The sequence below is a fragment of the Pterocles gutturalis genome, unplaced genomic scaffold, assembly GCF_000699245.1.
Source record: "Pterocles gutturalis isolate BGI_N339 unplaced genomic scaffold, ASM69924v1 scaffold38132, whole genome shotgun sequence".
NCBI lineage: Eukaryota > Metazoa > Chordata > Aves > Pterocliformes > Pteroclidae > Pterocles > Pterocles gutturalis.
Genome location: NW_010109067.1, coordinates 1 through 17149, shown reverse-complemented (window position 1 = coordinate 17149; position 17149 = coordinate 1). Strand labels below are relative to the sequence as shown.

At 36.7% G+C, this 17149-nt stretch overlaps 1 protein-coding gene across 1 annotated transcript in view; it reads right to left on the bottom strand.

The window, feature by feature from the left end:
* The window catches only part of LOC104461323 (nebulin-like), a gene marked incomplete at both ends in the record, with an annotated part of 47774 nt that extends 30755 nt beyond the window's left edge, over positions 1 to 17019 (bottom strand). The window contains 31 exon segments of the mRNA XM_010072865.1: positions 1 to 71; positions 298 to 396; positions 575 to 679; positions 773 to 877; positions 1505 to 1612; positions 2497 to 2604; positions 2883 to 2990; positions 3301 to 3405; positions 4174 to 4278; positions 4925 to 5122; positions 5599 to 5712; positions 6388 to 6495; positions 6998 to 7102; positions 7192 to 7296; positions 7874 to 7978; positions 8665 to 8862; positions 9046 to 9159; positions 9248 to 9355; positions 10297 to 10401; positions 10974 to 11078; positions 11163 to 11267; positions 11391 to 11702; positions 12217 to 12324; positions 12523 to 12624; positions 13361 to 13459; positions 13708 to 13812; positions 14117 to 14428; positions 14521 to 14625; positions 15148 to 15252; positions 15471 to 15674; positions 16708 to 17019. Coding sequence (XP_010071167.1) covers positions 1 to 71; positions 298 to 396; positions 575 to 679; positions 773 to 877; positions 1505 to 1612; positions 2497 to 2604; positions 2883 to 2990; positions 3301 to 3405; positions 4174 to 4278; positions 4925 to 5122; positions 5599 to 5712; positions 6388 to 6495; positions 6998 to 7102; positions 7192 to 7296; positions 7874 to 7978; positions 8665 to 8862; positions 9046 to 9159; positions 9248 to 9355; positions 10297 to 10401; positions 10974 to 11078; positions 11163 to 11267; positions 11391 to 11702; positions 12217 to 12324; positions 12523 to 12624; positions 13361 to 13459; positions 13708 to 13812; positions 14117 to 14428; positions 14521 to 14625; positions 15148 to 15252; positions 15471 to 15674; positions 16708 to 17019 — 4148 coding nt within the window.
* Between the last annotated feature and the right edge of the window lie 130 nt (positions 17020 to 17149).

Here is a 17149-nt window from a genome sequence, read left to right as displayed (position 1 = left end):
CCGGGATTATCCAATACCACATGGTATTTAGGCCACATTTTCTTTGCAGTATCAGTGTATATATAATTAGACTGGAAAAAGAAAAGCAGTATTACTTATGAAGCTTTTATTATTCTTGGTAAGAAAAAATTTTACAGTGTAACCTAACAGTACTTTGAAACAACTAAGCAGCTGCATGGCAAGAACTTTGGTCTTAAGTCTTTACTCATTTCAATGTACTTAACTTCATAGAAGTACATAGCCTGCATGTAAATAATCAGTTGTTGTCATACATGGTTCTCAGAAGAAAAATCTTACCCAAAGCTTACGCAGGTGACGAGCACGGACCATGTCAGGAGTATCATACAGGAAGCAGCCCAAACCCTTCAACCACGTCAGATCCTCTTTGTATTTAATCTATGGTGCAATTAGAAAAAGTTAACTTTTGGGATAATTTCATTAATCAGTCCCCAAACACAGTGTCAAAGCATTTCTCTATTACAGAACAGAATGCAAATGATAGAAGCCAAATTCTACTTTCAGTATAAAATTGTATTGTATTCAAATACCAGGTATCTTAACAGAAGTTGCTTACATCACTTGCAAGGTCCCCAGCATAGCGGCAGTGCAACACCTGAGGAGTGAATGGCAAGGAAATCAAGTGTCCCTGCAGTCTAAAGAAATCTGACTTGTAGATCAGCTGAAAGACAAAGAAAAAAATAGCATTTCACATGTTTGGTCATGCTGAATACTCTAAATCTCTTCTCATTTTTTATGTTAGAAAGACACGTACATCACTGACAGCTTCCTGTGTTGCTCTGACTTGACGGATTTCTGGTGTGTCTGGAGTGGTGTGAATCTTGTCCTTATTCTTGTGATACGTTGCCCGATACAACCTCTGTATCAAAGAAGACAGCATTCTACATGTTAAAAACTTAAAATGGCAAGTGGCTTGGCAGAGTGCAAGTACTTCTCTTCTAAGGGCAGGTTTTTTGCTAGGTATTGCAGAAAAGGGAGCAAACGTACTGTTTTCTAACCAGGCAAAGATTTTCCACAACTGCTTTTGATAGCAGCATATGTAATACATGGAGAATCTGAGACTCTAATCCTACAAACATGTGGATATGTATGTTTAATTTTCATCCTATTAAAGCCAATGATCAAAGAAGTGAGTACATATACATAAAACCTAAAACTATCGAGACCCCGTCATACAGATCCAATAATTTCTATGCAATTTTAATCAAGTAGCAGCAGATCAATTAATAAAATTAGGCTGCAATTGATTTTATATTATGGTAACAGTTTTATAGGACTACAGAAAGTTAGCGGTATCAAGAACCTTAAAAAGCCACACAGCCCAATTCCCAGCCTGGATCAATGATCCCTTGCCATTCTTGATGGATATTTGTCTAAACTGCTCTTAAATGCCTCAAAAAAGAGATGCTACAACCTTCCCACTCTCACCAATCATATTTTGGGCATTACAAATACAATTGAAAGCAAATACATTTATTTTCTGTACCTCATTAATGACTTGATTCACTTTCCTCACATTTTCAAACCCAACATCTTTAGGTCCCAGAGTATAGCCTTTAGCTTTCATGTGTTCGTAGGCTTCTTTATATTTCAGCTGTAAAGTGGAAAGAGGAACAAAAACATACAGAAAATAAATTTATGCAGTATAAAGAGCCAGATTTTTAGAGACAAACAAGTGAGATGAGAGGTAGCTATATCAGAGTTGAATACACTACACATTGTCATTATTTTTACCTGTACTATTTGGCCCAATATTAATAACATCTTAAATTTCTCTTGCATCTAATAAGGTATTTGCATCTGCCTGAGGAAACCTAGATTTTGATAGTAATTGCTTCAGATAGTTATGGGGTTTGGTAACATTTTAATTCTGGTAAGACAAACATTATCAACGCTGGGGCTTGAGTGCACTACTAAGATTTAATTGCTCTGACTAGCCACATCTGGGATGTCAGGCTGTGCCTGAGCTACGCTGTAAGTGCATCTGTCTCCAGCCCTGTCTCCACGCTCCTTTCCTGGTTGGACACCGGTCCTACATTACTGGTAACCTGTCTCTAGCCCTGTCTCCTGGATTTACCCTGGACCCATGCTGTAGGTAGCTTGTCTCCAGTCTCTGCTGTTTCCTGCAGCTCCTGACTGGATCCCCCAGGGTGGACCTTGGCCCTGGTTCCTCACCTGGTCTATGACTGCTGATGCAACCTGTTATCAGCACCCTGCTCTGCCCACTCTATTCAGGTACAGTGGGACTTCACCCTGGATGAGGAGGTCACTGCCTATGTCATGGTCACTGCCTATGTCATGGTCACCCTCAGCCCCTGGCTCAAACATCCCCATGGAACTACCCCACCCCTGCTGCTCTCTGACAAGCCATCTTGTATCTGAGAAATAACTGTCTCAAACAGTTGTGTGCTCATACTGAATGGGCACCAAATATTCCCCTGCAAGTCATGTTTTAACATGACTCAGTACATTACTTACATCACTGCCAATGTACTGGACGTGTTTAGCATGCTGAAAGCTGGGGGTGTCTTTGGGAAGGCTGTATCCAGTAGGCAGAGCTTTCACACCAGCCCAGCGATACAAATTCTGCAAGAGAAGAGAGGAGAGAGTGTGTGACAACTGTGTGTAGTATTTGAGAGTACTCATTAGCCACATAGGATAACTTTTAATCGCAATTGACAGATTTCCCCCATGTCTGCATTATAATGCATACTTGTAGGTTAAATTAGGACATCTTCCCACTTTCATTTTAGAGAAGTGAAATCTAGCTTCTTTCTCTGAAAAGCTAAAGACAGATACTAACTTTTAAATAATTTACTTTTTGGATATCAGAAACTCTGTGGCCCCAAAAGTTTTATACTTACTTCACTCTGTATTTTGTTTGCATGATACGCCCGCTCCAAATCGACTGTCTTATCAGTAGGAATCGCTTTGCCTTTAATGTTGTGCGTATAGTCACCACGATAGACAACCTGAGAAAAAGAAAAGTAATTAGAGGAGAGTAAGAATTGTGATGTTCTCTCACAGTATGTATTGTTTGCATACACACAGGAATTTCTCCTAAAAAAACTGGATGAAAATTTCTTTGATTCGGGCAATCAATGATTTTAGTGATTGTTTTCTCATATCTTAATAAAGGCATAGGCAATGAGTTGTAGATAACCAGCAATGTCTAAATGATTAAAATGAAATTATTGAAAAAGTATTAAAAGTCACATTTCTAAAACTTGTAAGTTAATGGCATACGCAATATTGGGGGTGAAAGGTGATACAAACACTTACTTCACTTGCATTCAAACCACTGAGGACATTCTGGACATAAAGAGGAGTGTCCACGACCACACTGTATTTATCCTTCATTTTTTCTGCCTTAGATTTGTACTTAATCTGCAGAGAGAAATTCAAGAGCTCTAATTAGTAAGGCTAGTCATTGCTAATTGAATTTATTATATTATTGTATAGTAATAAATAGTAAATATAGTAATAAATAGTAAATATAGTAAATATTTACTATGTATTTTATTACTGAACTATTCTATTAGTGAGCCAGCATTTAAACAGCAAGTGTATAAATGGACATGGCTCCATACTAGATAAGAACAGCTGGTAAGTTTTATGAAGGAATATTGGGAAATGTCAATACTCATACACAGAGTAGGCATATGTACTATATGATAAATATCCAACATACTTCTGACACAGAACTTATCAAGGGACATACATTCTCAAAAACCGGAATGGTTATTCTCCCATTTTAATGGCTTAATCCCAAACTACAGATGTGTGATAAGATCTTGAGAGGAGAAAAAGAAATCATAAAATCAACATCAAAATACTCTTTTTAATATGAATTCCGCATCATTTCTGCTTTACTTCAAGGATTCTGAATGAAGAATTACTGCTTTAAGTGCTTTTCTGAGAAGACAAGTATTTAAATCTATGCTTAACACTTTCCTGAATGGGATGTAACCTGATAATATCTACTTCTAGAGCAGCAAAGTTTAAATAACGATATATGGTTATTTAATTAATACTTCAGTAGAGAAGGATATCTAACATTTTTCAGATTATATCTGGAGTAGAATAAAGCTATTCCATCCTTTTAATACAATGGAGTGAAAAAAACAAAGAAGTAAACCCAGTGTATCCACTCACATCACTGCGAAGGTCATAGGCATGCTTGGCGTGCAGAATTTCCGGAGTGTCCCAAACAAAGCAGCCAATGCCTTTTAGCCAGTTGAGATCATCCTTGTATAACACCTAAGGGAGCAAAGCAAAGAAGCAATCTGTAAGAATTCTGCTACATCAGTCTGAAACACAGCTGTCAAATGATGGCAAGTAAGGTTTCCAGTATTTTGACTTTTTCTTTGGTTTGAGAAAATCAAACTAATTTCTTTTGGAATTTAAATAATTTTTCTTCATGGCTTCAGTTTGGCCAATAAATAAAAAAACTCAATGATTTATTAAAAAATTACTTGCGTATCCTACTGAGCAACGATTTACTGATAGATTGCTGGCCTTCTGGGCTGACCTATGCATGGCAAGTGTGTAGAAGCTTCAGACCACCAGGAATTTCTCAAACTTCCAAAGTTTCCACACATTATGCAACTAAATAATAAAGGACAATTTATAGACAGGGATGGCTGAACTGGTAGAACTGTGATGTTATGACCCAATGCCTACACTGATAACATTGAAATGACGCCTGCTAAGCCACATCTCAACTATGCACTTATTGCCAAATGTTACAAAACCATGATACAGATGCAGTGCATAATACAACAGATTCAAGTGGCAACTTCAGAGTGCTCCAGCTAAGTTCTTGCTAAATCATTTCCTCTAACAGAGCATAAATGCAAGAATCTTTTAAAAAAGTGAGCCATGAACACATGATTTGTGAACTTACATCACTGACTTGATCAGTTACTTTTCGAACATGGGTATTGACTTGAAGATCTGGCAGACAGATCCATTCATGGAGACGTGTGCGGTAATCAATTTCACTGACTTTCTTCTGTGAATCCTTAGCAGTCATTATCTCTACCATGTCTGGAATAATGTGGACCTTGGCTTTATTCTTTTCGTAGACTTCCTTGTAGAGATGCTGCAGATTTAAAGCAGTACATTAACAATGCTGATAACAGTCTGAAGCATTAACTGTTTATAAATTTGAAGCAAAATTATTGATATTATCATGGAATGTCAGTGGGAGAGCAATCACGTTGGCTATGATTAAAATTTGCATCTTGCCTGCTCTAAAAACAATTTGCAGAACCTTAACAAAGGTGATAAAATATGATTGGTCAAATTTTCACTGTTTAAAGGAGGTAGACTGTATAGTACTCCGTTTTACACACAGACATATTACGCTAAAGGTTTAGCCATACAGGCAATTAACAGTTGAGTCACAAGCTTGAAAAGACCTTTGTAGGTGTATTATAGAATTTAGCAAATACTGAACACTGGCAAACACATGTGGAAAGGTGCTATCTGAATGGAGGCATGTGGACTCTTTGAGCTGCCTCTTCTGAGGTAAGTATGGTTTTACCAGGAAAACACACACCAGAAAACAACACTTACATCAATATTAAGCTTTCCAACTCTAAGACATCTCGCTGTATTGGGATCATCCTCAACACCTCTGGGTATCGTGTACAGTGCTTTAAACTTGTCATACTCTTCTCGGTATTTTACCTATGCAGATGCAAAGAAAGGCAACAAACTCCAATGCGTCAACTGTATTTTTGGAACAAATTCATCAGTAAGCAAAATATTTAGTTGAGTTCAACAAGCAAAGAAAGCCCTTAAAGCAGGATCTTGGTTTTCTATTTTATTTTAAATGGCAAAGAAAGCACATCATAACTATCATGTTGTAAAGATAACCACAGCTGACTAGAAGACTTTAAAAACAAATAGATGTAGAATAAGCTATTCATTTCTTGTTCCAGCTCTTTCATTTAAAGATATCCATGAAGAGAGTGATCTCTCATAAGCCTCAGTTCAGTAAAGCATAAGATTATGTTTTTCTGTACCCGCTAAAGCATCATTCAAAGGCATTTAGTGTTTTTCTGACCTGGTTGCCTGTGCAGTTTAGACTCTAGAAAAAACCTAACCAGACATTTTCAAGAAACAGTGCCTATGACTGTAAAATGTGACTTTTTTTTCCACAAAAAGAAGCAGCAAAGGACTATCTAACTGTTATCCAAATGATTATCACAGAAAACATTATCCACAGATACATATTACATCTAAATTAAATATAGCAGATAATTTAAAAAAATTCATAACTATAATGTATGCAAAGCATGAAGGATTTCATTGCTAGAACTGGTGATCTGATTAAAAAATGAAAGTATTTTATCAACTTACACTACTAGCATTATGTTTCAGTTCTTTCGCACGTGCTAGGGATACAGCATCCGAGGGCAATATATAGCTGGTTGCTTTCACTTTTTCCCAGGCTTCCTTGTAGAGATTCTATGGGGAAAGAGAAAGTCTCTGTGAAAATTTTCTGAAGACATTTCTGAGAATTTTCTGTGGACAAATTCTTCTCCTGGGTAAGAACCAATGACCAACAGAAATTAAAATTCCTTCAATTTTTATTTATATGTTGCAACTATTACTTAGTATCAAGAGGCTGTACACTAGTTTAATCTTGACAGTGCACATGAAGGGTGACAAAAATGCTTTCTAACTATTCACGTTCATTCTCATACAAGGTCTTAAATTTGTTCAGGTGCAATTTTCTTCAGGGAATCCATTTATTAATGCATGTATTTTGACAAGACTGGAACTATAGTTAGAAAATACGCCCTCTGCCTAGAAATACAGCATCTTCCCCATACTCAAGCAATGCAGAGGGCTGTCACTGGACTTGATAAGCTCCATGTTTGGACATTAAACAGAGTGAACAAATGATATGAAACACAAGTCCCATCTAGTAGCACCTTAAGAGAAAAAAAAGTGTAGAAACACTTACATGGCTAAAGAGATGTTTCAAATTTTGAACTCTTTCAGAATCTGCTGTTTCAGTCACAGTTGTATACTTGTCCTTAGTTTTGTGGTATTCTTCCTTGTATTTCACCTGTAAAATGAAAGGCAGGTTTAGGTAATTTGTTCAGCTCTCAGAAGGAGCAGGGGAAAAGCCTGAGTAGAAGAAGCAGGGAGACTCACATCACTAGCGTTTACAGCACTCTGCACTGCAGTCACGTAGAGAGGTGTGTCAGTAACAACGCCAAAGTTGGGAAAATTCTGTTTTCCTGCAGCTGTGTATTTTATCTAAGGAAAGGAAACAAAACAAAACATTAATGCTGCAAATGACCAGGAAATTCCCTGCCAGCTTCCTTTAAAATCAGTTCTTGACGATTTAAGCCCAGGATTATGTCCCAGTTCTGACCAATTTCAAAAGCTGGTCTTGACAGGCAGCAGAAAATAAATACTTGATATATAGCCAGAAGGAACTAAGGAAAAATTAAAATCATCACTGTATAGCATCTAGCAGGCTAAGAGTACAATCAGCAAGGCAAGAGACATTATTTCCCAACATAAACGTCTCACTGAGGTATCTTGTACACAGGGTGGCATACAGAAAGACAAAGTGCTATCTTCTCACTATTAAAAACACAGCATTGCTGTCCTTCCATTCTCCTACGTTTTCTGCTCCTTCAATAAGAAAAGTGATCATGTGTTGACAGACGAAACTGTGTATTATAGTTGTTTAAACAAAATATTTCTGATGTACTAGGAATTACCTCATTCTGCTCCAGACTAGGACAGGTGTTAGTCCCAGTGAATCATAAATGTAAGAAAAAAAAAATCTTATAAATATTTACTAATTTGAGGAAAACATGCTTACTTGGCTCTGGAGGTCATACGATTTTTTAGCATGCAGGATTTGTGGAGTATCCCAGACATAACATCCAAGTCCCTTCAGCCAATTTAAGTCATCTTTATACACCACCTATAGGGAAGAAAACAGACTATTAAGTTAGGAAGAAATCTGCCTTCTGCTTCAACAAAGTAGCATTTGTGTCTTCTCCATATTCAATATCTTCCACCTGTGCAGAAGGTTACCACTGAATCTGAACCAGGCTCATTCTGAAATGTGAATCTATTTGGAAGTTTAAACGTGAGCACAAAGCAGACTAGCCCATCTCATGGCTTGACTGAATGATTTTTACCCACAGAATTTGCAAGGGAAGCTAAACCAAATAACAGAGCATAGTAAGAGGCCAGACAATTACCACATAATCAAATTTGATTGGGAAGGTTGGTTGGCCCAAGCTGAGATACTGGTACATCCACATCTCTCCTCTGCGTGTGCCTGATGGTAAGCTTTCTATAGAGTCTCATCCAAAGACAGATTAAGCGCTGATAGCCATGACCATTGGGAAGGTTTCATTAATGTTAACTTAAAATTTTTCCAATTTACAAATGAATAATAAATAACCAGACTGTTAAAATGTCCCAAAGAAAACTAAAAATGTAATTTTCAGTACCATGCTACTATGCAATCTAAGAGCATGGTTATTAATTTCATATTTAAATACTATGGAAGATACTTGAAAATATTTTATATTACATATACCTTAGAAAAAATTACATGAAAGGCTACTAAAATGTCAAACAAATGAATGAAACACATACATCACTCAAAATTTCCTGGGCTCTTCTGGCCTGAATAACATCATTTTCTTCAGGGGAGCAACTCCACTGATGGAAATAAGTTTTGTATTCAAGATCACTGAGGATATACTGGCACTTCTTGGCTAGCACGTGATTCATCATGTCACTTGGAATATGGACTTTTGCTTTGGTGTCTTCATAATTCTTTCTGTATGCCAACTAAAAAGGAAAGATTGGGGAAAAGGAAAGAAGAGAGAATAGAGTTTTTCTGGATAATTTTTACAATAATAGCCTACAGGTTATAGCATAATCTGAAGCATGCTTTCATTATTTGTGTTTAAATATGTCACACTAAAATAAAGAAAATGGAAAATACTACAGCAAGAGTAATTCTCTCCTTACCGCACTCCTCATTTTCTGGAATTCTAGCGAATGAACGACACTGGGGAAATCACTGATATCCTTCCCAGCTAGGTAATGGCCTTTCAGCTTCTCATATATTTGCTTGTATTTAAGCTGAAAAATATTCACGTGGAAATTTTTAAGTTCATTCTAACAACATACAGGGCAAAAAAAAGAGAAAGAACGGAAAATTCATACTGACCTCACTGTTTATGTAGTTTGCATGCTTCGCTCCAACAACTGGAATATATTTCTCATCCAAAGTATACCCAATGGGCTTGCTGATTTCCCAAGCATTTTTATAAAGTTTCTAGACAAACAAAATGCACAGAGGTTTTGTTAAAAAATCCATTATACTTTCCAAGAAACCTGACTCTGCCCCTCATACACACATGGAATGTGCCTACTTTTAGTAGTTCCTTATTCCATGAATTGTCCCAATAAAGTAAATGAAGAATGTTAATTTTGAACACTTATTCAGTGTAAGACAAACAGAATAAGTGTTTCAATTCAGGAAGGTACCTGGGCACAAATTTGAGCTGATCTGTGCTTTCTTTACTATATATGGAGTTCAACATTTTTCATCCAGAAGAGTAACAAAAATATCTCAAATGTAGATACGAACTCTTGTTTAGAAGAGCATTATAGAATTGACATTGATAATTTTATAGATACATATTGAAAATAGTGAAAAATCTACAAGTAATACTATTGTTTAAGAGCATTAACTGTATCAGTGGCACTTTTGCAACACATCATGTTTTGTTAAATATTAAATATATTTACCTGCAGATTAAATTATGAAGCATCTACTCGTATGAACAAGTAGTCACATTTTCAAAAAATAGAGATTTCCCATTAAAATTAGTGAGACTACTAAAAAATAACCACTTAATAATGAAAATAATTTCAAATTATCCTCACTTCTAAAAAAATAAATGTAAATTTTATCAGTAGTGCAGGGAGATACTATGGGATGGAATTATAAATTGGTTTTGTCACACAAACTCTACTACTGCTGCTGCTGCTAGTACTATTTCCAAACACACAGAGCAGTGCTTTAAGATCAGCTCAACAAGGAAAGAAATTATCCTTATCCCAATGATTCAAACTGAAAAAAACTGAAGAGATTAAATAACTTTCCAAGTGCCACCCAGTAGACCAATGACAGAAACAGAAATAGAAGTTTTCTGAAGTCCACTCCACATTCAAAACAAATTAAAGCTTAGTTAGATACTTATTGAATCTTACATCGCTGTATAGTAAGGACATGTCTCTGGCATGGTTCAGCGCAGGAGTATCATCAGACCCAATATACTGGCCTTTCTCAAGGTTAAATGTTTCTTTGTATTTTAGCTACAAAAGGAAACAAACACAATGGTAATTCCACAGGAGAAATAAATTATCGCAACTAGTCCACCTATTAGAAGTAGACATTAATTTTCTGTTATGTTAGCATATCTTCAGTAATGCTGTGTAGCACATTCCAACCACTCCAGTACACAGGCAAATGTCACCAGTATGTCACACCACTAAATCCACACAGTATTCTAGTGAAATTAAATATACTGGTCAGCAAATACAGGTTAGTAGCAACACCAGGAACTGTACTAGCACCACACAACTAACTGCTGTTCACCAAGAACAGAACTCAATTTTAAACCATTATAAGCAACATATACGTAAATTCTAAATAAGGGACATGCTATATTCTTCTACAGAAAAATGCAAAATTATTTTGGATAGGAATATTGTGTTGTTCACTTATATCACTTCTTATTAAACATATTCACCCCCGTAAAAGCCTATTATTAATGAAGCGTGCATATGCACACACAAGGCTAAACACAGTATAGTTCAGCAACAACAATTAAGTCATCTACTAATTCTAGTAACATAACAGTATCTATTTGAAAAAAGGTACATACATCACTCTGGTTGACAGAGTTAACCTTTGCCAAAACAATGTCGGGAGTGTCAACCACACTGGTATAATTGGAGAAGTTATCAAGGGCTTCTTTTGTATATGCTCTCTGCAAAGAGATGAAATATTTTCATTAACACCAGGCATGAGAAAGAAAAGCTAATCGCATAGCTGCTAAAATATTTTCTCTTACCTTATTTATCAGTTCTTGTGCATTCTTAACTTTCTTATGTTCCACTGAATCCAGAGGAATCCAGCCACAGCCACGAAGCCATTCCAAATCAGATTTATAAATATTCTAAATCATAAAAGATAATAAAAAAGGAAAAAAATTCTTTAATTCAGGATGACATTTTTCAGTCTTACATAATATGGACCAAACTAAGTGGAAATTGCATAGTATGTATGTAACATCACTTACATCACTTTGCAGATCATAGGCCTTCCTTGCATGAATACAGTCATTCTGGTCAGGATGGCATGTCCACTGATGCAGGTATTGGCGGTATTCAATATCGCTGACCAAGTTCTGACATTCCTTTGCTGCTACAACTGAGACTGCATCTGGAGGGATGTGAATTTTGGACTTTGTTTTGTGATAGTTTGATTTGTATAATCTGTCATTTTGGATCTCGCCTGCGTGTTCAAACCACACCAGTTTCGGATCATCTCTCATACTGGGAACTCCAACATAGTGACCTCTTTGTTTGATGTACTCAGCTTTGTATTTAAGCTGATGGAAGAAGGGAGAAATAGGTATAAAATCATAATTTACATCACACTGTTTTGATAAAATGTATATTCACACTAAGAGTCATGTAATAATTTTAACACCCATTATGTAAAAATTAAAATATAATGTCCATATCATCTTACAGTTTTACAAGGTGGAAGCCTCCATAACATGTCAAAAAGTGAAATCAGAGCTATGCATTATAATCATAATATCACTTCAATTATTTAACATTTATAAAATATGGAAGACCACCTTAGCTGATTTTGAAAAGACTGTTTCTGGAGAAAGTGAAGGTGGAAAGGAGAATCTGACCTTTCAGCACTAGTATCTGCAAAACCCATAATAACAAAGATATCTGAATTGTTTAGAGGACAGTGGACTTCATGGGTCATGAAAAGTCTACTGGATGTTACCATAACGGAAAGCTTTCTATGTCTCTTGCTGAATTTGCAAGGCCTTTAACTTTTCCAGGCTTTCAAGCACTTGCATGCCTATGGAGAAAAATTATTACCTCACTTTGGACATCATTTGAGTGTTTGGCATGACAGATCTGCACAGTGTCAGGAGGCAGCAGGTAACCAGTGGCTTTTTCTTTCTCCCAACTTTCCTTGTATAAATTCTGTGGAAAATAAACGTAAGGAGGAATTCAACACTACTATAATGATAATTATTACCATATATAGAGTAACCTATATTTAAGTAGAAGGATAAAGCATAATGATAACTTCCTTTAGGATGTTCTTAATAAGGCAAGTTTTCTAAATTATTTGAAAGAATTATTAATGTGAATAGAAATTGTCAAGGAGAGATCACGTACCTGATTAAGAATTCTGGCTGCTTCTCGGGCCATATCTAGCTGTGGTGTGTCTGTTGTAGTATAATTTGACTTGACCTCATTCCATGCTTTGTGGTATTTAATCTAGAACAGAGAAAGAAATCACTGCCTCGCAACACCATAACAAAATTGTGAAAACTTAACACCAAGACCCATATTTTATGCCTGATATAGTGTATAAAACCTTGAATTTGCAAGGCTGCTAGACATGACACATTAAATAGACATCCAAAAGGATATTATTTTAAAAGGAAATTATACAACATATTACAAAATTTCTCTAAAGAAAATTTTGAAAAGTTCTTCCAAGGCAGCTGGATGGACAGGGAAGCATCTTCAGCAGTCAAAGTTATGCTACCTGCTGGTCTATAGGGAGGTACCTATGTGTCAATAGCCAAGCAAGAAGGGTTTGAACCAGGGCAACAGATTTTAAGCTTTTTAAGAGTAAAAAAGAAACACAAATGCATGAAATGAGAGGGGGTCATGTCATTTCATGTTCACAGACCAGCTCCTGTATACCAGCTATAGACCAATTGTATCAGCCAAGCCTCAAAGAAGGGACTGGTTGCAGAACGAGCACTGGCTTTTCACATGTTTAGGAAAGGTGGGATTCTGTTTGAGGAGCTTCCCTCCTACGTGACGGACATGAGCTAGTGAAGCCATGTTCATCTTTATGTCATACATTCACAGAATTCCCAGAGACTGATGATGAATTATTTTGCATTTGTTAAAGATAAAATAAATATATTTTTAAAGATAAAATCCTACCATGTAAATACACAGACAAGTTAACAACCTGGAAACATGTTAGCAAACTTACATCACTACGAATTTCACCACTCTTCTTTGCTGTGATATAATCAACTCTGTCTGTCACTGGAGTAAACGGAAGAGTTTCCGCTTTTGTACGGTACTTCCTCTATACAAGAGAAAAGATGAACAGTCAGATTATACTGGAATGTTTTATAGCTGTAACAGCAATTCTGAAGACATTGACACGGTAAGAAAGTTTACATGAAAAGAAAACCTCTCCACACACAATGAATCCTGTGGAAATTCTCCAGATATATTTTTTATTTAAAAAAATACTATGTATTTAACCATTAAAACTATCCTAAATTACAAATACCCTTAAGACAAATTTAATATTGAAAAAAATTTTGTTACCTCACTCAAGAGATCTCCAGCATACTTGACATGGTTGATTCCAACTGAATCATTTGGCAACCATCCAATACCCCGAAGCCATTCTAAATCAGATTTGTAAACAACCTGGGAAAACAAAATAGGGTCCGTGCTGTTAGCTACAGTTCCCTGTACAATACAGTAAGATTCATAAATAATGGCACTTATTTCCACTGGTGAAAAGGAGAGCAGTAATTCCAACATGAGCACTATATCTGAATTTATCACACTTCAAACTTGGCAATATATCAGTGGCATATTCTTTGCCTTCGTAACAAACAGCAAAGCCAACTCACTGAATTCAGCAGAAGATTCCCACTACTTAGAGCTGAAGCACACTAAGAAGAGACAATACAGTAATAAGTTAAGCTAAGTTTTCATGTTAACTTACATCACTCTGAAGATCGTAGGCTTTCTTAGCATGCATGACATCGTTCTGATCTGGGAGACAGATCCACTGATGCAAGTAATGACGGTAATCAACATCACTGACCAAAGACTGGCCATGTTTAGCTGACAGGATAGAGAGCATGTCTACTGGTAGGTGGCACTGTGTCTTCCATTTGGCAAAGTGTTTCTTGTATTCTAGTTCACTCTGAACTTTGCCTATGCCAAGAGCAAAGTCGATTTTCGTATCTGCTTTTGCATTTGGAACTCCAACATAATGTCCTTTCTGCTTCTCATGCTCCAGTTTGTATTTATACTGGGTAAAGAGCAAAGACCACCATTACTAACAGTTATCATGAAATAGCTCTTAAGGCATGGGAAGAGCTAGATGCCTCTTTTAGCACTTACGTCACTAGCAATTTCTCTAGAAGCTTTGGCTGCCTTGATTGGGATTGCATCTGCTCTCAAATCATAACTCATCTTCAGCTCATCCCAAGCTTCTTTATAAAGTTTCTGAAAAGACAACAAAATGTCACACATAAGCTAAATACTCTGGCATTTGACATTAAAGAAACACATAGTTTACTGCCATTTGTTTGCTGGAATACTGGAAGATTTTTTTTGTGCATTACTCATGCTCCTAGCCTTAGGTACTACTGCAAATCTTACTGCCTCTCAACCACGTACACTACCTGCAACACCAGTTTTGCAACCTCTAGTGCATAGAAGGGTGTTTGTAAAAGTTTAGAAAATATTTAGATGACTTGAGCTCCCATCCATTTCAACAAAATATTATCTCAATGGTGCATTATATTAGTAATGTTTAAACAGCTGTATGCAAGCATTTATCTTAAAATGTCTAAATACTTCATTCGGTAGAGGGAAGGGAATGTTGCAAGTCCTGTATGAGGACAGACTTCAGTGAGACTCACGTGACTTAATCTTCAACTTTGTAAGTAACGTCTTGGAATGTTAAAATTCATAGGATACACGTACTATTTTATAGAAATGTAGAAAACAGGATAATAAGCATACCTGGCTATAATTAGCAGCATTAGTCTTCGCTAGGTTGATTTCAGGTGTGTCTGGCATAATATGGATCATAGTCTTGTCCTTGTCCCAGGCTTCTTTGTATTTTGACTGTTAAAATAGTTCATTTTATAATATTGTAATTATGGAATTTCATTTATCAGTAACATAAAATCCCATAAATTTCTCCTGAATTATCATCTCTAAAAAATGAAATGTCTGGAAAAGCACTAAACTTGACTTAAAATACCACTGATCAATTTTATGTTTTAGCTGTGAGATTTCTCTGTTTATAGCCTCGGAACAACTTTAAGAACATTGTAACTTACAATGCTGATTTGTTCGGCATTCACTTTAGCTTGAACAATGTCTGGAGAATCAACAACACTGGTGTATTTCAGGTTTTCAATAGGTGTGCGATACACTTTATCACTCAGGAGATCCTGGGCACGCTTCACTTTCTTAACCTCTGGAGAGTCATTAGGCAACCAGCCAATTCCACGGAGCCACTCTAGGTCTGCCTTATAGACAGCCTGTATCAGACATGGTCAGAAAAGGAAAACGCTGTGTTTGAGATCACTGTCTTAGTTATTTTAAATTATACAAAGCAGTATGCGTTTTGGAAAATGTCAAATCACTAAAGCTAGATTAATCCTTTTTATATAAAAGAGATGTTCAGTGACATAAGTACAATCTCGGAACCAGGTTTTAAGTAGTTTATTTCTTAAACAATACATTCTAAATACTGTGAAGTTAAATAGAGGGGAAACAACTGAACAGAATTGTAGTTAATGATGATGAGTATTAAGATCTCAAAAGAGTCTTCCTGTCTCCTCCAAAATACTCATTCCTCTGGTCACTTCAACAATTTAAAAGTCCAAACAGAAAAACAATCTCCGTACTAGGAAATGTGACAAAAAGGAGGAAAAAAAAGGTTACAGAGGTAACAGGGACCAGAGCTAACTAGGTTAACTCCTGAAGTGGTATCAGGCAACACTATTTAAGTTTTAATTGAGCAAATCCTTCAGCAAGGAACATGAATCTCACCTCCAAAGCTCACAACTGGAACAGAGGAAGAGTGACTGCTGTCAGCTGATAAGCAGCTCATTTCCTGAGCTGGCTTTGCCGCTTATCAGTCAACAAGTCAGGAAATCAGCCACTAAAATATCTTAACTGCCATCCTACATAGTTTTCTTGCAATTAAATAAATTTGCAAGTCCAGTCAGATAAACAGGAGTAATAAAAGCCACCTGATTCCACACTAGCAAACAGATGGTATTTCTTAAGCCCCTTAAAAGAGACAAATTCTCCATCCTCTGCAAATCACAATACTCCAAAAGCATATGTAACACACCAGATACCAACTGCAGCTTTTATAAACTTTAGAGGTAATACCACTACTTTTTAAAGGGTGAAAAAGAGCAGTTAAGAGAAGTAACATGAAAAACTGAAGAAAACAGTCTAAAACTAAATCCTTTGTGACTGTATAACATCAAACTATCCAAATAAGGCTATAACATATAAAAAGGCAATAGTAGTAACTACCACGTGTCTACACATACGCACATCACTCTGTAGATCGTAGGCCTTCCTTGCATGGATCACGTCATTCTGGTCAGGGAGACAGGTCCACTGGTGAAGGTACTGGCGATAGTCCACATCACTCACAAGTGTCTGGCACTCCTTGGCTGCCATCACGGACATCGCGTCCACTGGGATGTGGACCTGGGCCTTTGTATCATGGTACCCCTTCCTGTAAAGTCGGTCGTTCTGCAGCAACATGGCACGCGCAGCCCACGACAGTTTCGGGTCCTCCTTGGCAGTTCGGCACCCAATGTAGTGGCCTTTCTGCTTCTCGTGAGTTTCTTTGTACTTGTACTAAAAAGGCAGAAACAATGAATGTAAGCAGCCACATATTGCTCACCTGAACTCAACTAATGAACAACAGGCTTTCAGCTTCTGAAGTTGTCAAAACCCTTTGAACTGAACTTCCCTCAGTTCTGCTGGG